This window comes from Paramormyrops kingsleyae, chromosome 3 (assembly GCF_048594095.1).
Source record: "Paramormyrops kingsleyae isolate MSU_618 chromosome 3, PKINGS_0.4, whole genome shotgun sequence".
Classification (NCBI taxonomy): Eukaryota; Metazoa; Chordata; class Actinopteri; order Osteoglossiformes; family Mormyridae; genus Paramormyrops; species Paramormyrops kingsleyae.
The window spans coordinates 43,207,450-43,232,691 of NC_132799.1; the positions used below are offsets into that span (position 1 = coordinate 43,207,450).

The 25,242-nt window shown below is 45.7% G+C and overlaps 1 protein-coding gene and 1 long non-coding RNA gene across 2 annotated transcripts; one reads left to right on the plus strand and one right to left on the minus strand.

Moving 5' to 3' along the window:
- Positions 1–3,765: 3,765 nt before the first annotated feature.
- Positions 3,766–5,253, minus strand: LOC140588407 (uncharacterized). Its single transcript, XM_072710398.1, has 2 exons — positions 5,155–5,253; positions 3,766–4,557 (listed from the first exon to the last, which is right to left on the minus strand). Exons 1-2 carry the CDS (start codon positions 5,240–5,242, stop codon positions 3,782–3,784), a joined length of 864 nt encoding a protein of 287 aa, XP_072566499.1. The 5' UTR covers positions 5,243–5,253; the 3' UTR covers positions 3,766–3,781.
- A 15,750-nt stretch (positions 5,254–21,003) lies between these two features.
- LOC140588408 (uncharacterized) lies at positions 21,004–23,782 on the plus strand. The gene is made up of 2 exons (XR_011989749.1): positions 21,004–21,670; positions 23,260–23,782. It is a non-coding gene; the product is annotated as an uncharacterized lncRNA (long non-coding RNA).
- The last annotated feature ends 1,460 nt before the right edge of the window (positions 23,783–25,242 follow it).

Consider the following 25,242-nt stretch of genomic DNA (forward strand, 5'->3'; position numbering starts at 1 on the left):
AGAAAAATGTTAAGACCCCCCCCCCCCAAACTGCTATTTTTGTCTATTTGGGGGGGTCTTGATCGGGGGGGTACTGGAGGGTACAGTACCCCCCGATCAAGACCCCCCCAAATAGACAAAAATAATTCGAACCATGATCTCACGAGTCGTTATGATTTTGACGAGAGAGATTGCTGCTTCCCCTCCCGCAATCGCGCAGCTCATTTCGCTCTGCCCTGCCTACTGAGAAACGGACTCATTTGCATACTAACAGTGATTGGATGTTTAGCTGGGGGGAGGGTGAGTGGGGGATCTCTGCCGAGTGCAGTGTGAGCCCGCGCACAAACAGAAAGAGCGAACAAGAAGTGAAACTTATCATCTCGTTTGTGCCTTTTTCAGTGGATTTTTCAGCTACTGTAGTAAATCTTGTCCATATTCAGTTTGTGGGTAATTATTATTTTCTTCCTCAACTTCTAAAAGTTTGATTTAAGGGGGCAGGACGTTTGCTTAAGGGGGCGTTGCCCCAGCGTAGAGCCGGCCCCGACATACATATTGGCTAACAAAAGGCATATGCACCAACTAACAGCAGAAATTTACTAGTATACAATAAAAACCACCGTCGTTTCTCGATACAAACCTTTAATTATATTCTCCAAAATTGAAAACACAAAGATCGCTCACAAAAAACCTGCGGGTTGTACTGTAGTTCGTTTTTACAAAAAGCTAACCAGTGTCAAAATTAAATTCACGAGTCATTTCTCTCTGACACAGCTCTGATAAGTATCATACACGCGGTTACTATGGTTTCTAAAATGCTTTGTTGCTTTTGCCTTTAACAGTCTGCTTGAAAACAAATGCTTCAATATTATTTATGCTGTCTAAAAAAGTTTTACCTGGATCGCGTTTCACAGCTGCGTTGTTTAGCAAATTACCCTGCGAATGCGATTTGAATACGCGCTGTTTAGCACTTGTGATACATTTTTAAAAGCCGGCGAATCGTCACGGGGATCGAGATAACCAATGTTAAGTGCCGAATTTGGCGGTTCCACTTCAAAAACGTCAACTTAATAGGGTTGGCGAGTTAACCGAGGACGAGATAAGTGGGTTCGACTGTGTGTGTGTGTATATATATATATATACGAATATATATGAATATATATATACACGAATATATATGAATATATATATATTCAAATGTATATCGAAATATAGGAAATGTGTTTAAAAATCGTATCACCGTTATTGAAAAAAATTCTATCGCGATATATATTGATATCGAATTATTGTCCAGCCCTAAACTGACTAATATTTTCCTGCGGGATCTTCTAATTATGTTGAAATAAAAATGTAACTTACAGCGTAAAAACATGGAATCCAGTCAGAAGCGCATGGCCCTCTTGTGCGGTGGAGGAGAACTTGAGCCGCTGGTGTCGTCGGGCTCGGCCTTGCGCTTCCTCTGACTGGTGCCAGCGGGCCTCTGAGGAGGCCTCTCCTCCTGCCTCACGCCCCATGTTCGCAGAGAACTGCTCACATGCACGGAGACATGCACGGACATGACCACGGTGTGATCATCACCGTAGTCCGTAATGCTCCAGAGTCCCTCGGGGATGCTGAGCTCATCCAGCTTCTGCAGGTAGTTGCGGCCTTCGATCTCAAGCTGCTGCCATGTGCTGTTAGGGCCCACAAGGATCCAGAAGGTGGAGCTGGAGGGCTCAACATGTTCTGGCTCAATCTGACTTCCAGGTTGAGTGTCAGAAGCCACAGATAATGATGGAGATGAGGGCTCATCTTCACCCCAGGCCAAGGGGAGAGCCTCAGGAAGCCCATTAGCATCCTCAGTCGTGGATGCTGGAGCTGCAGGGGAAGCCTCCCTTCTAGAGCTGGGTGATGGCAGCTCCTGTCCGTAATGGTCATCCTCCTCAGCTGGTGATTCTCCATCCCCATGCTGGACACCAGTCTCTGTACCATGATGTACCACTTGCAGCCGTGCAGTTGCTACGTGCAATAGGCTGGGATCCAACTAATAAAATGAAGGGACACTGAGGGCCAGAGACTGCAAGTACTCCATGGTCAGTGGGCTCCTCTCGAAGTTCACGACCAGAATGGAGATGAACTTGTCCTCCACAAACTCATGAACTGGGACAAAATGGAACACAGAGAGATATATAAGAACATGACAATAACTGGATAAATACTCTACTACAAAATCAGTTTAAAATGAGTCCATGGGCTTCAGATTGTCAGATAAATGAAATAATGTGAATTACCGATAAAGCTAAGAAAGCTAAACCAGAAGACAACATCCATGCATACGCTTACTCTCACACATATCCAAATGAATAAATATTAAATGAAACACATTTAGTCCTGCACTTTTGTCACTAACAGTGATCTTGCTTTTCATTTTCTTATTATTTAAACAAGATGAGCAAGAATGGGAGACAGAAGGGGAGTATAACGAACGGCATTTCCTATCACATCGTTACATTTTCTCATTTTAAAACTCTGCTTCCAATGTATCCGTTTGCAGTTCAAAATACATTTGTTTCTGTAGATAAAAGTTGAATTATTCAACAGGTCGGTTATTTTACCTCGAAAACCAAAGGTGTTACTTATCAGCTTTACCTCAAAACTAACAAGCATTAGGCCAATGCAGACTTGGCCGTTCATTTCGTCTGTCACATACCGGGAGCTACAACTTTATTATCATTTAATCACTATAATCATTAATACCTTCTGGATCCATGTTCTCCACGTTTAAGGAGTGATGGATTCGAAATCTCATCGAGTAACAGTCCTTTATCTCAACTATCTGCACCATTTTGCCAAGAGCGAGAGTTTGCGCATCCAGAAAGTTTAACCGTTTTTGTTTTATTTCAAACTGCCTTCATTGACCGGAAACCGTAAATATTTTAAACTCTGCGCTAAGACACATTCGCATGGCGTTAGTTTTACCGATTCTGACGGGATAAGAAACGTGCGCAATTTCTCAAAATTACCACACAGTGGAGAATTAATGCCGGCAGGATCTTACTGTCTACAAAGCAAGTTCAATGCAAGTATAACCTTCACAAGTAAGACGAAGCATGGCGGCGGAAAAGAACAACATTTTGATTTTACAATTACTTCAAAATTAGGAACAAAAATACAACCAAAAATTCTTTAGTTTGACATGTGATCAAAATACAAAGTAAACTAATACATGATAGCATGCATGCAAAAGATCAACGGCAGAACAGGGACTTTTAACGTTGTCTGCATTAAAAAGGAATTAACCATCCCTCTCAATATAAAATTGGGATAATTTTTTTCTCTTCAGAGGCCTCCATAGAATAGTGCATCCATCCCCTCACTCATGTGTATAGAGATGTATCCTAAGGCTCTGTCAGCAACATTCAGATCAACAACAGCATCGACAATTTCACAGCTAGTTTTAAAACTTGCTTAAACGCACAGTGATTGCAGAAAATGATAAACAAATTAGGTACTATTAATTAAATTATTAAATTGTGCAGATTAATAGTCAGAAAAGGTTTTTCAATTTTACATTATGATAAATGAGAACTATAGGTGATTACTAATTATTGTTAACTAATTTACTGTATGAATTTTTCCCCCTCGTTGTTAAAAATCATTATATGTCAGGGTGCCAGTCAGTGGAAGCACACAGACACGTTGGCCAGCTGTCCTATTCAACTACTTTTTGGTCATTTATTAAGTAACTGACTAATATTTTCCTGCGGGATCTTCTAATTATGTTGAAATAAAAATGTCACTTACATCGTAAAAACATGGAATCAAGTCAGAAGCGCATGGGCCTCTTGTGCGGTGGAGGAGAACTTGAGCCGCTGGTGTCGTCGGGCTCGGCCTTGCGCTTCCTCTGTCTGGTGCCAGCGGGCCTCTGAGGAGGCCTCTCCTCCTGCCTCACGCCCCATGTTCGCAGAGAACTGCTCACATGCACGGAGACATGCACGGACATGACCACGGTGTGATCATCACCGTAGTCCGTAATGCTCCAGAGTCCATCGGAGATGCTGAGCTCATCCAGCTTCCGCAGGTAGTTGCGGCCTTCGATCTCAAGCTGCTGCCACGTGCTGTTAGGGCCCACAGGGATCCAGAAGGTGGAGCTGGAGGGCTCAGCATGTTCTGGCTCAATCTGACTTCCAGGTTGAGTGTCAGAAGGCACAGATAAGGATGGAGATGAGGGCTCATCTTCACCCCAGGCCAAGGGGAGAGCCTCAGGAAGCCCATTAGCATCCTCAGTCGTGGATGCTGGAGCTGCAGGGGAAGCCTCCCTTATAGAGCTGGATGATGGCAGCTCCTGTCCGTAATGGTCATCCTCCTCAGCTGGTGATTCTCCATCCCCATGCTGGACACCAGTCTCTGTACCATGATGTACCACTTGCAGTCGTGCAGGTGCTACGTGCAATAGGCTGGGATCCAGCTCCTCCCCAGTGAGCCGCCAATAAAATGAAGGGACACTGAGGGCCAGAGACTGCAAGTTCTCCATGGTCAGTGGGCTCCTCTCGAAGTTCACGACCAGAATGGAGATGAACTTGTCCTCCAAAAACTCATGAACTGGGACAAAATGGAACACAGAGAGATATATAAGAACATGACAATAACTGGATAAATATTCTACTACAAAATCCGTTTAAAATGAGTCCATGGGCTTCAGATTGTCAGATAAATGAAATAATGTGAATTACTGATAAAGCTAAGAAAGCTAAACCAGAAGACAACATCCATGCATACGCTTACTCTCACACATATCCAAATGAATAAATATTAAATGAAACACATTTAGTCCTGCACTTTTGTCACTAACAGTGATCTTGCTTTTCATTTTCTTATTATTTAAACAAGATGAGCAAGAATGGGAGACAGAAGGGGAGTATAACGAACGGCATTTCCTATCACATCGTTACATTTTCTCATTTTAAAACTCCGCTTCCAATGTATCCGTTTGCAGTTCTAAATACATTCATTTCTGTAGATAAAAGTTGAATTTTTCAACAGGTCGGTTATTTTACCTCGAAAACCAAAGGTGTTACTTATCAGCTTTACCTCAAGACTAACAAGCATTAGGCCAATGCAGACTTGGCCGTTCATTTCGTTTGTCACATACCAGGAGCTACAACTTTATTATCATTTAATCATTATAATCATTAATACCTTCTGGATCCATGTTCTCCATGTTTAAGGAGTGATGGATTCGAATTCTCATCGAATAACAGTCCTTTATCTCAACTATCTGCACCATCTTGCCAAGAGCGAGAGTTTGCGCATCCAGAAAGTTTAAACGTTTTTGTTTTATTTCAAACTGCCTTCATTGACCGGAAACCGTAAATATTCTAAACTCTGCGCTAAGACACATTCGCATGGCGTTAGTTTTACCGATTCTGACGGGATAAGAAACGTGCGCAATTTCTCAAAATTACCACACAGTGGAGAATTAATGCCGGCAGGATCTTACTGTCTACAAAGCAAGTTCAATGCAAGCATAACCTTCACAAGTAAGACGAAGCATGGCGGCGGAAAAGAACAACATTTTTATTTTACAATTACTTCAAAATTAGGAACAAAAATACGACCAAAAATTCTTTAGTTTGACGTGATCAAAATACAGAGTAAACTAATACATGATAGCATGCATGCAAAAGATCAACGGCAGAACAGGGACTTTTAACGCAGTCTGCATTAAAATGGAATTAACCATCCCTCTCAATATAAAATTGGGATCATTTTTTCTCTTCAGAGGCCTCCATAGAATAGTGCATCCATCCCCTCACTCATCTGTATGAAGACGTATCCTAAGGCTCCGTCAGCAACATTCAGATCAACAACAGCATCAACAATTTCACAGCTAGTTTTAAAACTTGCTTTAACGCACAGTGATTGCAGAAAATGATCAACAAATTAGGTAATATTAATTAAATTATTAAAATGTGCAGATTAATAGTCAGAAATGGTTTTTGAATTTTACATCATGATAAATGAGAACTATACGTGATTACTAATTATTGTTAACTAATTTACTGTATGAATTTTTCCCCCTCGTTGTCAGGGTGCCAGTCAGTGGAAGAACACAGACACGTTGGCCAGCTGTCCTATTCATTCAGCACCAGCCCATCTAGTAGAGAATTCAGCACCACGGACAGTGACCTGTGTTACTATGACTTCAGGTTCCTTCATTGGCTCTATATGTTTTTCTAGAAATAACTAAATGGCTCTGTTGCAGAAATTTCCAGCCATAGACTTGGTTCCTGTATGAAGAGGATATTTTATTTTTACTCAGACCTACAGAAAACCAGCTCTGCACGCGATCTCCCCTTTACTGCTGGAGCAGGGCACACGCATATCAACAAGTGACAATGCAGCAAATACAGATGAACAATTTCTCACAGCTTCAGAAGGAGTCAGTTTACTTTGTAATTCAGAGTTTGTCTAAGACTTCGGCTAGAACATTTTGTGCACTTGAGCCTACTTTCAAAATGTATGGCACCTGGGTCTACTAAAACAAGGTGATGCTGCCTGAACCACCAACCAAGGCTTGGGAGGAAAGGGAGGAATACTAGCCAAAGCAAGGAAGAAAAGCAGCCCACCCTATCTCATGGTCATGAATACAAGAGTTAGGGAGTGTTATGAAGAAGACACCACACTTAAGACCACACAGTGAATTACACCAGAGAGAGTTATTGCATTCTAGCTGTGTTACGTAACATTCCTCAGCCTTCGGTTTTTTCCACACTATGAAGGACATAATTCAGGGTGACAAACAAAACAGCGGAACTGTAGGGCAGCCATTTATTTGTTTCAGTAGTTTTAAGAAAACTTGAACATAAAATGTTTGTTTTGCTTAGATAAACAAATTAGTCCAGTTGTAGCAGACTTATATTGGCTTTAAGTGATGGATGTTGCTTGTGTTAATACTGCTTTGATTTTGAGGATGAAGTCTGAAGTGTAGGTGACATAGAAGCATGTAGTTTGATGTTTGGAGGTTGTAGTTTTTCATGGGACAATTTGAATATGGAGCACTGGTGTTGTACTTTTTAAGAGGACAGCTCACGAAAACTAATACAGAGTATTATAAGTACCTCTCTTTAAAGGAACTGAGCTCTCTTAGTGTATTTTACATCACATACACTCTTGGTTCGCTGGGCGGTCCATCCCACTGTAGTTGGAGAAAGCTTCCATCAGTCGTTCGGTGTAGCACTCGCAGGATTTACTAGGCTCCTGCTTAAACTGATGCATCATCATCCAGTCCATGCACGGGGCGACCTGTATCAGAAGGGCTGCCACATAGCGAGGTCTGTTCTGCCTGGGATCCAGCAGGTCACTGACAATGTCCTTCAACTCCTTCATCTACAGTGTCAGATGACCAAAGTTATCTCCCTCTTGAGGATTTGTAAATAACAACATAGGGGCAAGAATTTTTTCTGCCTCGTCCTACTGCCTGAGTTTTTGACCGCGGCACGTCGTCACTGATAAGGAGGTGGAGTCGGGCGCTGAATGGTTATGATCCTCATCTGCAGGGGGGAGAGGGGAAGGGGCAGGGGAACCAGTTGCTACTCCTCCCTCGGCGGCATAAGGAGGAGACTGCTGTTTGGGCAGCAATGCTTGGGCAGGGGCCACACAGTTTATTCCTGGGTATCTAATTAGCAGACACCTTTTGGTTCCTTCAGGGGCTCCACAGACAAACTCATTGACAAAATAGAATCGTCACAGACAAATGCTTTGTCACATGCTCAGCCGACATGGACTGTGTGCTGTTTACATATTTTTGGCAGAAACGGAAAGCTCATATGCATATCAGCATATTTTTGGCACAAGTGGAACTCCATCATTTTAAAGAGGGTAAACTCTTCAGGAAATTTACAATGTCAGAATAAACTGATTTTTTAACAGGAGTAACTAATGTGCCCTAATAAGGAAATACATACAATCAGAATAAAATACCTGTGGTTTTTAACAGTGGTAACAATCTGATACGGAAAGGTATCAGATCAACATATCTATAGCATGTAACGGAGCTTGCTCCCCTCCAGAACTCATTGTTCCAGTAGTTATCTGAAATTGTCGTTATTTGGAATATTAAAGACTATGAACAAAAATGGACAATGCAAGAAAATAAAACAATGAGTATGACAGAAAACTAGAGTATTGTTGCAACGGTTGGTACTAGCTGGGTTATGTACTAGCTCACATTAGAGAAACATCATAAATGCTACTAATACACAACTGGGGGGGGGGGGGGGGGGTGTGGCTCAGTACATGGGCTAAGTCCTTGTGCCTGTAATCAGAAGGTCACCGGTCCAAACCCAACCTCAGCACGTCCTTTAGCAAGGCCCTTAACATGTACCCAGCTTCCTGGGGGCCCACACAGGTGACTGTCTTTCACATAGAGCTTGATTTATAAAGAGCAAATTGAGGGAGGTGTAAAGAAGACAATTTCCCCACAGGGATCAATAAAAGTATCAATTATTATTATAACTGTAACTGCACGTAATAACCGGAAAGCATAATTGCTTACTTTCTGTCGAAAATTCTTGCAGCAATATGCTACATTTATGAGCTAGCGGACATGTAATTCTGTTCTACGCATGCGCTTTAACTGAGAGTGTGCTATTCTGATAGGTATGCTATAATGTCAAAACACCTGTACTAATGAAATGTAATACACAACAGCTTTCAAAAATGCGGTAGCATGGTACCTTTTCAATGGCGGTATAACATGCAGCTAGTCTGCAAAAACTCTTTGGTAAATGTCAATAAATAAAAATCGCTGCATTGCATAGTCAATTAATCTATGTGTGACATCGTGCTGAAAACGACTCCAGATAAGCCGTAAAATAAAGGCATTAATCATGAATTTCAGTCAGTTATGCCACAGCACTTCCCTTCGCTCGTTTTCTTCAACACAAAAAATCGCTCAGGCCAGGATCATTAAGTGCAATGTGGAGAGTGCAGACCAGCCGGGGATAATCGTGCTCGGTTACAGTATAAGGCACACGGGTAAATTGTGAATACGGCCTTAATCTAGCTTCTTGAATTGTTGGGCGGTGTGTGTAACATAACGTTTTGACGTACCGATATCACTTTATATTTCACGTGTATTTATCACTTCATTTCACGTGTCTCTTTAAGTCATTGTTTGATATTATCCAGAGCTGATCGTGTGATTAATCAAACTTTCAGTGTCATCATTTTTATGCTGTTGTATACTAATCTTTAAAATTCATCTTATAGAATTCTGTTCTTATTATTACATAACAACGCGAATTATTGGTATGTTATTATTTAATCACATTATGGCCGCTTTGCTTGGTTACGTATTAGGCATCATATGGCATGTGGGACATACGCTGCCAGTTTGAAACACGCAGCCTCACTTCCATTTCTGGACCAAGATGGCGAGGTACGTTAAGTTTCTGCTCCCATATTATCGTATAAATGATCTTATTATTTAGTATCTGTCAAACTTGCATGTATATTAAAATATGTTTACTGTTTCGGGCTACTGCGTTAATTCTATCAAAATTTTATGTGCAAGTTAGCTATAGTTTCGTATTGATATTTAAGTTTTCTGCATGTGCTTTCCTGCGCTTTCATGTTACATTCAGATGCGGATGGTTCCGGTGTTCTGTCGAGTTGAGCTACAGTACTTTGTCGAGTTAGGCTACCTTAACCTCCTGAGACCCTACGTCCTCATATAAGGACATCATTTTTGTTTAAAACTATTAATTGTTCAAAAAAATGTTTGGTTTTTATGATTATGAGGTCCTACTAATCCTAAATGGCTAAAGGAAATAACACATGCACACCAAACAAAAGCCCGAGAGTCAGGAGGATAGTGCTAATAGATAGCCCTAACGCTAGCCCCAAAAAAACCCCTAAAATTCTTACCCTAACCCCTAAAACAGGGGTGACCAATCTTATCCGCAAAGGGCCGGTGTGTATGCAGGTTTTTGGGATAACCTGTAGGTCAGCTGTTCAAACCCAGGTGTGAGGACTCTTCAGCCAATCAGTCCTGACCTGTATTCCATGTGTCAGGAGTGACTGACAGCTCCATTGCATTACCTGTATGTTGTTTTTCCTCATTCAGAATCAGACGAATGGCGAAAGCTGTCAGCTGGAGTGATGACCAGTACTGGGCAACATGGGACAAGTGGGGAGAGGTGATTGACCGGGGAGATGAGGAAGAGCTGTGCTCCCCAGCAGAATCACCCTCTGACCAGGCTGACAGTTTGAACGTGTGACACAACCGAAAGGCAATTGCCAAGGCAGTTAGCTGGACGGATGATGTGTATTGGGCAGCCTGGGACAAATGGGATGAAATCATCTGCTGGGGTGAAGCAAAAGAGTGCTCCCCAGCAACTCCACCCACCAACCAGCCTTGGGAGGATAAGGGGTTAGACGTGCATGGGTTAGAGGTCTTTGTGTTAAATGAAAGGACAGTCTCCATAAAGCCTGCAGACGACCACCAAGACAGGCTGAAAATAGAAGCCGTATTGGTCGACCTCTGCCAGTTTGAGCTTGATGATGTAAATCAAAGTAATGGTAAATTTGAAATTGTAGGAATAGAAATTGGAGAAGTCAAATTGGAGGAGACTGCAGAGAGGGGTTTTAATTCAGTATTTGAATTGGAAATGATGGATTTGGAGATAGAAGTTGTAGACAGTGAATTCCAGCTGAATGCTGTTAATTGGGACATTGCTGAAACTAAAGTGGACAAATTATTAGTGGAACACCTCAACATAAATGATCTCGAAGCAGGCAGTGTGAAGGTGTCCACATCAAATGGCAATGTGGTGAAGGTGCCCCTGCAGACAACGCATGGGAAACAGAAGAAAGGCAAAAAATGGCAAAATTAGACCCCACGAGAGCCGATTGCTGAAGCTGAACATCCTTCTCAGCCTCTTATTTGAATTTGTCAAATTGTTTTAAATCATTGTGGGATTAGCCCCATTGTACCCTTCACATACATACTTACAACATCTCTAAAACACTTTAAATTGTAAACATGTTTCTTCCCTACATCCATTTATGTCTTTCCTATTAGCAATGTAAGGGGAATCTTATTAATGCTAATAATAATGAATAATAATAATAATAATAATGTAACTCTGTTTTGCTTATGTTTGGAAGTCCTGGGTTAAGGACACCTAGCTTAGAACCAGAGTTTTTGTAGAGTTTTTGTGTGCGTGCGTGCCTGTGTGTGTGTGTGTGTGCCTCAGTGCGTGCATGCGTTCATGCCTGTGTGTGTGCCTGTGTGAGTGCCTGTGGCCGTACCTGCATGCCTGCCTGTGTGCGTGCATACCTGGCTGTCTGCGTGTGTGCCTGCGTTCGCGCCTGTGTCGCTTGTGTGCCTGCCTGTGTGCCTGCATGCCTGCTTGCGTGTGTACGTGCCTGAGTGCATGTGTACGTTCGTGCCCGTGTGTGTGCCTGCATGCGTTCTTGTGTGCATTCATACCCGTGTGTGCCTGTAAATGCCTGTGTGCTTGCCTGTCTGCTTGACGCATGTCTGTGTGCATGCATGCATGCCTTTGTGCTTGGGTGTCGCTGTGCGCACATGTGTGCATGCCTGCCTGTGTGCGTGCCTGTGTGCGTGCGTGTGTGCCTGTGTGTAAGCGCCTTTCTGTGTGCATGCATGCCTGTGTGAATGCCTTTGTGCTTGAGTGCATTCGTGCCTGTGTGTGTGTGGCTCTGTCGGCGTGCGTGCCTGTGCACATGCTATTGTACGTGCCTGTGTGCTTGCCTTCATGCGTGAGTGCATGTCTGTGCATGCGTGCCTGTGTGCATACCTGCCTGTGAGCTTGCGTGCCTGTGGCGTGCTTGCATGCGTGCGTACCTGTGTGCATGCCTGCCTGCCAGCATGTGTGCATGCGTGTATGCCTGTGTAAGTGCCTACCTGTGTGCGTGCGTGCCTGTGTGTCTGTGTGCCTTTGTGCTTGAGTGCCTTTGTGCCTGTGTATGAGCCTGCGTGCGTGCCTGTGTGTTTACATGCATGTGTCCCTATGTGCATGCCTGTGAGCCTGCGTGCATGCCTGTGTGTGTGCCTGCATGCGTGCCTGTGTATGTGCCAATGTGCGTGCGTGCCTGTGTATGTGCCAATGTGCGTGCATGCCTGTGTGCATTCCTGCCTGTGAGCTTGTGTGCATGCATGCATGCCTGTGTACGTGCATGCGTGCCTGCATGTGTGTGTGCGTGACTGCCTGCATGCGTGCCTGTGTGTTCGTGCCTACGTGCAAGCGTGTGTGCCTTTGTGCATGTGTGCCTTTGTTCGTGCTTGCCTGTGTGCCTGCCTTCGTGCTTGTGTGTGTGCGTGTCTCTGTGCCTGTGTGCTTGCATGCGTGTGTGCGTGCCTGTGTGTGCGCGTGTCTGTGTGCTTGCATGCCTATGTGCATAACTGCCTGTGTGTGCGCGTTTGTGGTTTCACGTGTATGTGTGGGCGTCCCTGTATGTGTGCGTGCTTATGTGCATTCGTGTCTGTGCGTGCCTGTGTGAATTCATGCCAGTGTGCATGCCTGCATGCGTGTGTGCCTTTGTGTTTGAGTGCTTTCGTGCCTGTGTATGTGCCTTCACGTGTGCGTGCCTGTGTGTGTGTGACTGCCTGCGTGCCTGCCTGCCTGTGTGCTTATGTGTGTGCGTGTCTCTGTGCCTGTGTGCTGGCATGCGTGCCTGCCTGTGTGCTTGCGTACCTGTGTGCTTGCGTGCATGTGTGCGGGAGTGCCTGTGTGCGTGCGTGCATACCTGTGTGCTTGCGTGGCTAGGTGCGTGGCGCGTGCTTGCCTGTGTGCGTGCCTGAGTACGTGTGTGCGTTCGTGCCTGCTTATCTGCACGTGTGCGTGCACGTGTGCTTGCGTGCACGTGTGCTGGCGTGCACGTGTGTGTGCCTCTGTGCTTCCATGCCTGTGTGCATGCATGCCAGTGTGCGTGCATGCGTCCCTGTGTGCTTGCTTGCCTGTGTCCGTCCATGTCTGTGTGCGTTAATGTGTGCGTGCATGCGTTTCTGCCTGCCTGCGCGCATTCATGCCTGTGTACGTGTTTGCATGTGTCTGTGCCTTTGTCTCAGCGTACCTGCCTGTGTGTGTGCCTGCCTATGTTCGTGCGTGCCTGTGTGCATGTCTGCGTGCGTTCGTGCCTTTGTCTCTGCATACCTGCCTGTGTGTGTGCCTGCCTGTGTGCTTGCCTGTGTTCGCACGTGCCTGTGTGTGTGCCTGTCTGTTTGCCTGCCTGCCTGCCTTTGTGCACCATTCACACCTATGGTCAACTTGGTAATTCCAGTTAACCTCAGTTTGTTCCCAGGGGTGGGTGGCACGGTGATGGTGGTTGGCACTGTCACCTCACACCTCTGGGATCTGGGTTTGAGTTTCTGCCAGGGTTCCATGTGTGGAGTTTGCATGTTCTCGCCGTGTCATCGTGGGGTTTCTCCCCCTAGTCCAAAAACATGCTGAGGCTATCTCAAGTTACCAAATTGCCTGTAGGTGTGAGTGAATGGTGAATGTGCTCTGTGATGGGTTGGCGCCCCATCCAGGGTTGTTTCCTGCTTTGTGTCCTGCTCCGGAGCCCCTGCAGCCCTGAACAGGAGAAGCGGTTTCAGAAAATGGATGTATGGATGGATGGATGGTCCCAGAGGCTAACCACTGCACCACTGTGCCATCCCCATGTATGGGATATGTAGAAGAAAACTGTAACAGGTTATCCAGTGTGTGACAGATGTCAAATCACATGACCCAGTCTGTTCCCAAAGGTGAATCGAGAGATTCTGAGCTTAAGAGCCAGTAAGGCACAGTTTAAGTCTCTGTAGTGTTGTAAAGTATTAATGTATAATTCTTGTCAAATATATGGCCATCAAGGGGTGGAAATGAGCCAGTTTGAAGGCACAGAGAAGTGGATCATCACCATTAGAAGGGAAGTGCTGCAGCTCACATTTTTGCTCCTTTTACAACCGGGGTTATGAATCCCTGCACTAGAACTACTATCCTGCGTAGATTTCCGTAAATTCCATAGAATACAGCTCCTCCTAAGCCCGTGCAGGCCTTCAGCCCCATTGTCCTCCTGCTTTTGTTGTGCAAACACGGCAATTACCTGTGAACCCTGGCACATTTGCATTTGTGTACTCAGACTGCTAGCTGAAATTCAAGGCAGCCTGAACCTGTGTGTGACATGGGAACCTTCACTGAAGCTTGTCATATCTATTGTTGGGTGAGTGTGTGTGGGCCTGTGTGTGTGCGCTTGCCTGTGTTCTTGTGCATGCCTATGTACATGCGTGTGTCTGTACCTGTCTGTGTGCCTGCGTGTGTGCGTGCCTGCCTGCGTGCAATTGTGCGTGCGTGCGTGCCTGCCTACGTGCAATTGTGCGTGCGTGCGTGCCTGTGTGTGTCTGCGCGCGTGCCTGTGTGTGTCTGCGTGTGTGCCTGTGTGTGTGTGCCTGTATGTATGCCTACCTATGGGCGTGCGTGCCAGTGCGTGTGTGTGGGCCTGTGTGTGTGCGCATGCCTGTGTTCTGTGCATTCCTGTGTACATGCGTGTGTCTGTACTTGTGTGTGTCTGCGTGCGTGCCTGTGTGTGCGTCCATGCCTTCGTCCATGTGTGTGTGTGCCTGTATGCATGCCTGTGTGTGTGTGTGTGTGCAAGTGTAACTGTGCATGCCTGTGTGCTTGCGTGCGTGCCTACCTGTGTGCGTACCTGTGGGCGTGCGTGTTTGTGGGCCTGTGTGTGTGCGCTTGCCTGTGTTCTTGTGCATGCCCATGTACATGCGTGTGTCTGTACCTGTCTGTGTGCCTGCGTGTGTGAACATAAGAACATAAGAACATAAGAAATTTACAAACGAGAGGAGGCCATTCGGCCCATCAAGCTCGTTTGGGGAGAACTTAGCTAATAGCTCAGAGTTGTTAAAATCTTATCTAGCTCTGATTTAAAGGAACCCATGGTTTTAGCTTCCACTACAATAGCAGGAAGACTATTCCATACTCTGACTACACGCTGTGTAAAGAAGTGCTTCCTCAAATTTGTTTTAAAATGTTCTCCCGCTAATTTCCACTTATGGCCACGAGTTCTAGTATTTAGACTAATATTGAAATAGTCATTTGGCTGAACGGCATCCAGACCCATTAGAATCTTATAGACCTGAATCATATCCCCCCTTAGTCTCCTTTGCTCAAGGCTGAACAGATTCAGTTCCGCTAACCTCTCCTCGTAAGACATTCCTCTAAGACCAGGAATCATTCTCGTAGCTCTTCGTTGCACCTTTTCTAAGGCAGCAATGTCCTTCTTGAGGTATGGTGACCAAACCTGCACACAGTATTCTAGGTGGGGTCTTACCAAGGAATTATATAAGTGTAACATCACCTCCCTTGACTTAAACTCCACACATCTAGAGATATAACCCAACATTCTGTTCGCCTTTTTTATTGCTTCCCCACATTGGCGAGAGTGGGACATGGAAGCATCAACATACATACCGAGATCTTTCTCGTAATCAGCTACCTTTATTTCAGTGGAACCCATAAAATATCTGTACTGTATATTTCTGCTCCCTGCATGGATTACCTTACATTTATCTGTGTTAAATTTCATCTGCCAAGTATCAGCCCATTCGCTAATTAAATCCAGATCCCGTTGGAGCCTCTCTGCTGCTAGATTAGTATCTGCTACCCCGCCCACCTTAGTGTCGTCTGCAAATTTAACCAGTTTACTGTATGTATTCGTGTCAATATCATTAATGTAAATTAGGAACAATAGTGGTCCTAAAATTGAACCCTGCGGTACCCCACTATAAACGGAGGCCCACTGTGACATAGTGCCTCTAATAACTACTCGCTGCTTCCTATCAGTTAGCCAGTTTTTGATCCAAGCTGCCACAGTTCCTAAAATTCCTGCAGCTTTAAGCTTTAACAAGAGCCGTTTGTGGGGGACAACATCAAAGGCTTTCTGGAAATCTAAGTAAATCACATCATAGGCCTTTTTGTGATCAATTTCACTTGTAGCTTCCTCAAAGAACTCAAGCAGATTCGTTAAGCAGGATCTACCTCTCCTAAATCCATGTTGGCTATCCTTTATAATGTTATTTGCATCTAGGTAATCTACCATTTTCACTTGAATTATAGCTTCCATTATTTTTCCAGTAATGCTAGTTAAACTGATTGGCCTATAGTTTGCCGGATTACTTCTATCCCCTTTTTTGAATATGGGTGTTATATTAGCATGCTTCCAATCTGATGGTACCACACCCGCAGATAACGATTTCTGGAATATTAAAGTCAAAGGTTGGCTAATAATATCCCTCATCTCTTTCAAGACTAAAGGTAAGATGCCATCAGGCCCCTGTGATTTATTTATTTTGAGTTTAGCTAGGCTTAGTATCACATCAACCTCAGTTATACATATATTGGTCATAGACGATGCTGTATTCGTATTAATTGGTGGTAAGTTACTTGTGTTCTCTATTGTGAACACCCTTGAAAAATAATCATTAAACTCATTTACCATATCAATTTCGTTATCAATTGTAAGGCCCTTACTATCCTGTAAATTAGTGATTTCAGCTTTTAGTGCTCTCTTGGAGTTAAAATATTGGAAGAAACCTTTACTGTCATGCTTAGCCTCCAATGCAATTTTTCTTTCTACATCCCTCTTTGATAGCCTAATGTCATTTTTTAACTCTGCCTGTAGACTTAGATACTCCTGCTTGATTTTGAAATCATTAGTTATTTTCCAGTTGTGGAACAGAGCCCTTTTCCTCCTGACTTTATTCTTAATTTCCTTAGTAAACCACCTTGGTTGTCGTTTCCTAGATTTAGTTTTGCTGGAAACAGGTATGAAGTCCTCTTGCACTTGCAACAATGTGCTTTTGAAAAATTCCCATGCCTCTTCTACTGTTTTGCTATTTAACTCTGTCCAGTTTACAGTTTCTAATTTCCGTCTCATACCATTAAAGTTAGCCTTCCTAACATTGTATACTTTTAATTTAGACTTTGCTCTTTGGACACTAAAATTAACCTCGAATTTAACCATGTTATGATCACTACCGTACAATGGGTCTAAAACCTCAAATTTTCCAATCCTATCCTGGTTATTACAAAAAACGAGATCAAGAAGGGCTTCTCCCCTGGTAGGAGTATTAACAAACTGAGTAAAAAAACAATCCTGTACTAATTCCACCATCTCAAGTTCATTTACAGAAGAGCCAGAGACTGTGTCCCACTGTATCCCAGGTAAATTAAAATCACCCATAACCACCACATCATTTTTATTACTCATAATCCTGATATCATCATATAATATTCTGCTTTCCTCTACAGCTACATTAGGTGCCCTATAACAAACCCCGACAATTAGGCCATTTGAATCTTTAGCATCAAGTTTGATCCATACAGCTTCTGAATTTTTATTTTTATCAGTGAGATCCCTTGCCTGCAAGTTTTCTTTTACGTATACTGCAACACCACCTCCCTTCTTGCCTATCCGGTCTCTACGGAACAACGTATAACCATCCATATTATATTCATCACCATCATTGTCACTCATCCATGTTTCAGTTATTCCTATAATGTCGTAATTGTCTGAAGAAATTAAAGCCTCTAAGTCATTAATTTTGTTTCTAATACTCCTAGCATTCAAATACAGACCACTAATGGTAGGCCTTTTACAGTGTCTACTTTTAATTTTTATTTGGGCTTTCCGTCTCTCACCACATAAATTCTTAACTGACCTCCCTGCCCCCCCAGTCCCTAGTTTAAACATTCCTCAACTATTCTGCACATACGCCTCCCCAATACACTGGTTCCCCTATGGTTCAGATGCAACCCGTCCGGCTTGAACAGGTCCCACCTGTTCCAGAAGGTCTTCCAGTGCCCCATAAACCTGAACCCCTCTTTCCTACACCACCATTTTAGCCAAGCAATTAAATCCCCTAATCTCAGCTAATTTTTCCTGACTTGCACGTGGCACGGGAAGTATTCCAGAGAATACCACCGTGGATGTTCTGCTTCTAAGCTTATCCGCGACTTCTATAAATTTATCTTGCCTGTAGGTGTGATTGAATGGTGAATGTGCTCTGTGATTGCGTGCCTGCCTGCGTGCAATTGTGCGTGCGTGCGTGCCTGTATGTGTCTGCATGCGTGCCAGTATGTGTCTGCATGCGTGCCTGTGTATGCGTGCGTGCCTGTGTGTGTCTGCGTGCGTGCCTGTGTGTGTGTCCGTGCCTTTGTGCATGTGTGTGCATGCCTGTATGTATGCCTGTGTGTGTGTGTGCAAGTGTAACTGTGCATGCCTGTGTGCTTGCGTGTGTGCGTCCCTGTCTGCGTGCAATTGTGCGTGCGTGCCTGTGTGTGTCTGTGTGTGTCTGCGTGCGTCCCTGACTGTGTATGTACCTGTATGCATGCCTGTGTGCGTGCATGCGTGCCTGTCGGTGTACCTGTCTGTGTGCCTGTGTGTGTCTTCTCCGGAGAGTCGCCACCTTGTCGTGGTGGGGAGGCTTGCGTGTGCCAAAGATCCCGAGAGCGATACCGTCTGGAGCCACGCTCCTGGTAGGGTCACCCTTGGCGGTAAGGTTGAGGGGGAGGTGCCAGACAAAGCGCGACTCAAGAAAGACCTCAACAGCGGAGCAGGCGGAGGATTGTGTCCAGGCATGCAGGTGGATCACAACAACGGCTGTGAAGGTGGAAGAAGGCTGCAGCAGAGATGGACCTTCAGCTGTCTTGGAGTCCATGCCGTTGATAATAGGTTTGTCTCTGTCAAGGACCGTGTGGTGGCTGTTTATGCCCCAGTCTCCCCACATTAAAAGAAGCCACGCACAGGCGTCCACCTGTTGGGATAAGGTTTGTGGTTTGAGAATTGGCCTCTTCAGCCATCTGAAGATCCACAATAAGGACCCCCCAGGTGGACCATCATACTCGATTGCGAGTGATCGCCGATGATGCCTGTGTGTCTCTGTGTGCATGCATGCCTGTATGCCTGCGTACGTGCGTGCCTGTGTGCATGAGTGCCTGCCTGTGTACATGCGTACCTGTGTGCACCATTCACACCTATGGTCAACTTGGTAACTCCAATTAACCTCAGTATGTTCCCAGAGGCGGGTGGCACGGTGCTGCAGTGCTTAGCACTGTCGCCTCACATCTCTGGGACCTGGATTTGAGTTTCTGCCCCTAGTCCAAAAACATGCTGAGGCTATCTCAAGTTACCAAATTGCCTGTAGGTGTGAGTGAATGGTGAGTGTGCTCTGTGATGGGTTGGCGCCCCATCCAGGGTTGTTTCCTGCTTTGTGTCCTGCTCCGGAGCCCCTGCAGCCCTGAACAGGAGAAGCGGTTTCAGAAAATGGATGTATGGATGGATGGATGGTCCCAGAGGCTAACCACTGCACCACTGTGCCATCCCCATGTATGGGATATGTAGAAGAAAACTGTAACAGGTTATCCAGTGTGTGACAGATGTCAAATCACATGACCCAGTCTGTTCCCAAAGGTGAATCGAGAGATTCTAAGCTTAAGAGCCAGTAAGGCACAGTTTAATTCTCTATAGTGTTGTAAAGTATTTTGGCGCTTTTCCACTGCATAGTACGGCACGACACGGTTCAGTTCAGCTCACTTTTGGGGGGTTTTCCACTGGGAACAGTACCTGGTACCTGGTCCTTTTTTTAGTACCACCTCAGCCGAGGTTCCAAGCGCGCCGAACCGTTACCAAAACGTGACGTGTAAACTCTACTGGTCACTGATTGGCCGGAGAAAATCGTCATTACTGCGTCACTGAACTTGCGACACGAGACACAACAGACCCGCTAGATTTTTAGCACAGCCAGCGAAGGTTCGGACGCACCATTTTGTTTTAACTAAAAATGGTCTTGCTGTTAAAAACATCCACATGCCGAAAATGAAGAACACCATTCCGTCGATATGCTCCATTGTTGTGTGTTTGTTTGTGGCGCATTTACGATGATGTCACGGCAATAGAGGCGGCGCAACTATAACGACACGTGAATAATCCCGCCCACTCTAAAGCGGCACTAAACTGCAGTCGAAATGCAAACTGAGCCAAACCAAGGTGAGCTGTACTGAACCGTGCTGTGCCGTACTATGCAGTGGAAAAGCGCCATTAATGTATAATTCTTGTCAAATATATGGCCATCAAGGGGTGGAAATGAGCCAGTTTGAAGGCACAGAGAAGTGGATCATCACCAAGTGCTGCAGCTCACATTTTTGCTCCTTTTACAACCGGGGTTATGAATCCCTGCACTAGAACTACTATCCTGCGCAAATTTGCATAAATCCCCTAGAACTCCCTACAGCTCCTCCTAAGTCTGCGCAGACCTTCAGCCCCATTCTCCTCCTCCTTTTGTTGTGCAAACATGCCAATTACCTGTGAACCCTGGCACATTTGCATTTGTGTACTCAGACTGCTAGATGAAATTCAAGGCAGCCTGAACCTGTGTGTGTGACATGGGAACCTTCACTGAAGCTTGTCATATCTATTGTTGGGTGCGGGTGTGTGGGCCTGTGTGTGCGCGCTTGCCTGTGTTCCTGTGCATGCCTATGTACATGCGTGTGTCTGTACCTGTCTGTGTGCCTGCGTGTGTGCGTGCCTGCCTGCGTGCAATTGTGCGTGCCTGTGTGTGTCTGCGCGCGTGCCTGTGTGTGTCTGCGTGCGTGCCTGTGTGGCGTGCCTGTATGTATGCGTGCCGGTGGGCGTGCGTGCCTGTGCGTGTGTGTGGGCCTGTGTGTGTGCGCGTGCCTGTGTTCTGTGCATGCCTGTGTACATGCGTGTGTCCGTACCTGTGTGTGTCTGCGTGTGTGCCTGTGTGTTCTCCGTGCCTTCGTGCATGTGTGTGTGTGCCTGTATGTATGCCTGTGTGTGTGTGTATGTGTGTGTGTGCAAGTGTAACTGTGCATGTCTGTGTGCTTGGGTGCGTGCATCCCTGTCTGCGTGTGTGCCTGCCTGTATGCGTACCTGTGGGCATGCGTGCCTGTGCGTGTGTGTGCAAGTGTAACTGTGCATGCCTGTGTGCTTGCGTGCGTGCCTGCCTGTCTGCGTACCTGTGAGCGTGCGTGGGCCTGTGTGTGTGTGTGCCTGCCTGCGTGCAATTGTGCGTGCGTGCCTGTATGTGTCTGCATGCGTGCCTATGTGTGCGTCTGTAAGTGCCTGTATGTATGCCTGTGTGCTTGCGTGCGTCCCTGTCTGTGTGCCTGTGCGTGTGTGTGGGCCTGTGTGTGTGCGTGCCTGTGTACATGCGTGTGTCCGTACCTGTGTGTGTGCGTGCCTGCCTGTGTGCAATTGTGCGGCCAGTATGTGTTTGCGTGCGTGTCTGTGTGTGTCTGCGTGCGTCCCTGACTGTGTATGTACCTGTATGCATGCCTGTGTGCGTGCATGCGTGCCTGTCGGTGTACCTGTCTGTGTGCCTGTGTGTGTCTTCTCCGGAGAGTCGCCACCTTGTCGTGGTGGGGAGGCTTGCGTGTGCCAAAGATCCCGAGAGCGATACCGTCTGGAGCCACGCTCCTGGTAGGGTCACCCTTGGCGGTAAGGTTGAGGGGGAGGTGCCAGACAAAGCGCGACTCAAGAAAGACCTCAACAGCGGAGCAGGCGGAGGATTGTGTCCAGGCATGCAGGTGGATCACAACAACGGCTGTGAAGGTGGAAGAAGGCTGCAGCAGAGATGGACCTTCAGCTGTCTTGGAGTCCATGCCGTTGATAATAGGTTTGTCTCTGTCAAGGACCGTGTGGTGGCTGTTTATGCCCCAGTCTCCCCACATTAAAAGAAGCCACGCACAGGCGTCCACCTGTTGGGATAAGGTTTGTGGTTCGAGAATTGGCCTCTTCAGCCATCTGAAGATCCACAATAAGGACCCCCCAGGTGGACCATCATACTCGATTGCGAGTGATCGCCGATGATGCCTGTGTGTCTCTGTGTGCATGCATGCCTGTATGCCTGCGTACGTGCGTGCCTGTGTGCATGAGTGCCTGCCTGTGTACGTGTGTACCTGTGTGCACCATTCACACCTATGGTCAACTTGGTAACTCCAATTAACCTCAGTATGTTCCCAGAGGCGGGTAGCACGGTGCTGCAGTGCTTAGCACTGTCGTCTCACATCTCTGGGACCTGGGTTTGAGTTTCTGCCAGGGTTCCATGTGTGGAGTTTGCATGTTCTCGCCGTGTCATCATGGGGTTTCCCCCCACAGTCCCAAAACATGCTGTGGCGAAATCAGGTTAGAGGGATGGTGGAGAGGGCAAATCAAATGCTGAAACGGAAATTGGCCAAAATTTCAGAGACGACAGGCCTGCCCTGGGTCGATGCAGGAAGGCCGATGCGTGTTTTGTCTCCCTCACGATATGTTACACTGGAGACCGTGGATGGGGATTTTCGGACTTATCTGACAGGTCTACGGTGAGCGATAGGTGCAGCCTGGGACCAGGTTCGTGCCAATTGGAGGAATGCGGACGGTAAGCCGTTACAAGCTGTGACACCGCTCGAACCAGGGAACTGGGTGTTAGTTCGTGACTTGAGAGGGAAGAGATGGACCACGCCGAGATGGAGGGGACCACACCAGGTCCTGATGGTGACCCCTCACGCAGTGAAAGTGGAAGGAATCGACGCCTGGGTCCATCGGGTCCACTGCAGACGCGTGTCCGACCCTGGTGGTTCCTTCAAGACTGGCCCCCGAGAGGGTCACAATTGTGTGGAATCTACGGGATTCCGTACACCAATCATGATATGGCAGTCCTAAATCAAACATGCTCCGGCTCTTTGTCCGTCATGGCTGCTCTGCTGACTGCGTGCCTATTCACGGAGCAGACGGTCTCTTAGTCGAACTGAGCAATGGTTTGGGGTTTATTCCATCCCTTGGTGTAGCGGACCTTCAGACAGAGGTGGCTGCCCTGCAGACTGCAGTTGAAAAAATGACCAGTCAGACACTTGACACTGTGAAGGCCGTTAAAGGTGAATTATCCACAGCGAAGCAGGTAGCTCTGCAAAACCGTGAGGCATTGGATCTCCTATTAGCTGAGAAAGGTGGTGTTTGTGCTATAGTGGGGAAAGAATGTTGCACGTACATCCCTGATTCCTCTCAGGCTGTGCAGGATCTAGAGGACGCAGTGCACAAACAGCTGTCTGAGATACATGAAGAGCATGGCCTGTTTGAGTACAGCTGGGACAATTGGTTCTCCTCACTGGTTTATCCGGGGTGATTAAACCATTAGTTTTTAGTATATTGCTTTTGCTTGTAGTGTTGCTACTAATCATATTGCTAGTTCTGTCTTCCCAGGCAAAATCTCTTATGTTCCTGCAGGCTCCCTCTTTTCCATACGTGGATGATCCTCCCATTCCTGCCTGGCTCTATGGACCTCAGCCCCCGGTCGTCATCAATGTCAGCAGCAACACCAACACCGCTGGTGACTCGTGTTCCATCCAACCGCCACCGGCCCACTTCTGCCCGTTGCGCTTTCGTCCAGAGGACTACTACACCGTGGACTCTGATTATTTGTGAACAGCGCGGATCTCGCGTGTTCAAAAGGGGGGAGTGTAGAAGAAAAATTGGACATTGGTAGGCCCGGGAGGGGAGGCATATTGGGTCTGTTATGTCTTAGGCTTTAGGCAAGAAGAGATTGTTTTGAACACTGCTCTACGTTTGAGCTCCATTTGTTGGTGTTTTGTGACCAATCAGGACTTAGAAGTCCTTATAGGGAATTGGGAGTTATGCTTTATCAACTGGTGGCTCTGTGTGCTCGGGGTACTTGGTACCGAGCGCCAGAGTGTGACGGGAGCGTTTGTTGGAATTGCTGGAATAAAAGAGATTTTCTTTACTCACCAAACTGAGAGGTCCAGACTTTTATTCTAGGTAACTCTCTGTGTTATCACACTGTAAAAAACATCTGTAAAATAAGTCAAAAGTCTGCCAGACAAAACCTGTTAACGGTGAAAAATATTTTAAGATGGTTAAAATCTGTTAAAATACAGTAACTTTAACTGATAGGAATACAAATTTATGCCATACTTCAACAGGTTTTGTAAGTTTTCTATCACATTAAGTAAGTTTAATAACATTTTTCAAGGTTGAATGATTATCTGTAAAAATAAGTTGTTAAATATCCTGTAAAACATTTAATTTAACCTGTAATTTGAAGGTTTTTAAGCTATAACTAAACAAGCCTTGTCTGGTTTTGGAAGGACCAGTTATCTATATGTACCACATAAAAAGACAAAAAGATCAGGTGGCAAGATAGTTTATTTTGCTTTTTCATTATTTCAGCACATTACCTATTGAAATGGAAAAAATACAGTAAGCAAATTAGTCTCCAACTTGGGACAAATAACCTTAATAACCTTAGGTAACAACTGCACAGCTTCCAAAAAATGTACAGAATTCAACTGGACCTTTTGGAACAAAGACTTAACTAGCCCTAACCCACACGAACACGGGGAGAGCATGCAAGATCCACAAAGAAAGCCTCAACGGGCATTCAACCCGGGGATCAAACCCAGGACCTTCTCACTGTGAGGCGGCAGCAGAAACCGCTGTGCCATCACACTGCCCACATATGAACATAAGAACATAAGAAATTTACAAACGAGAGGAGGCCATTCGGCCCATCAAGCTCATTTGGGGAGAACTTAACTAATAGCTCAGAGTTGTTAAAATCTTATCTAGCTCTGATTTAAAGGAACCCATGGTTTTAGCTTCCACTACACTAGCAGGAAGACTATTCCATACTCTAACTACACGCTGTGTAAAGAAGTGCTTCCTCAAATTTGTTTTAAAATGTTCTCCCGCTAATTTCCACTTATGGCCACGAGTTCTGGTATTTAGACTAATATTGAAATAGTAATTTGGCTGAACAGCATCCAGACCCGTTAGAATCTTATAGACCTGAATCATATCCCCCCTTAGTCTCCTTTGCTCAAGGCTAAACAGATTCAGTTCCGCTAACCTCTCCTCATAAGACATTCCTCTAAGACCAGGAATCATTCTCGTAGCTCTTCGTTGCACCTTTTCTAAAGCAGCAATGTCCTTCTTGAGGTATGGTGACCAAACCTGCACACAGTATTCTAGGTGGGGTCTTACCAAGGAATTATATAAGTGTAACATCACCTCCCTTGACTTATACTCCACACACCTAGAGATATAACCCAACATTCTATTGGCCTTTTTTATTGCTTCCCCACACTGGCGAGAGTGGGACATGGAAGCATCAACATACATACCTAGATCTTTCTCGTAATCAGCTACCTTTATTTCAGTGGAACCCATAAAATATCTGTACTTTATATTTCT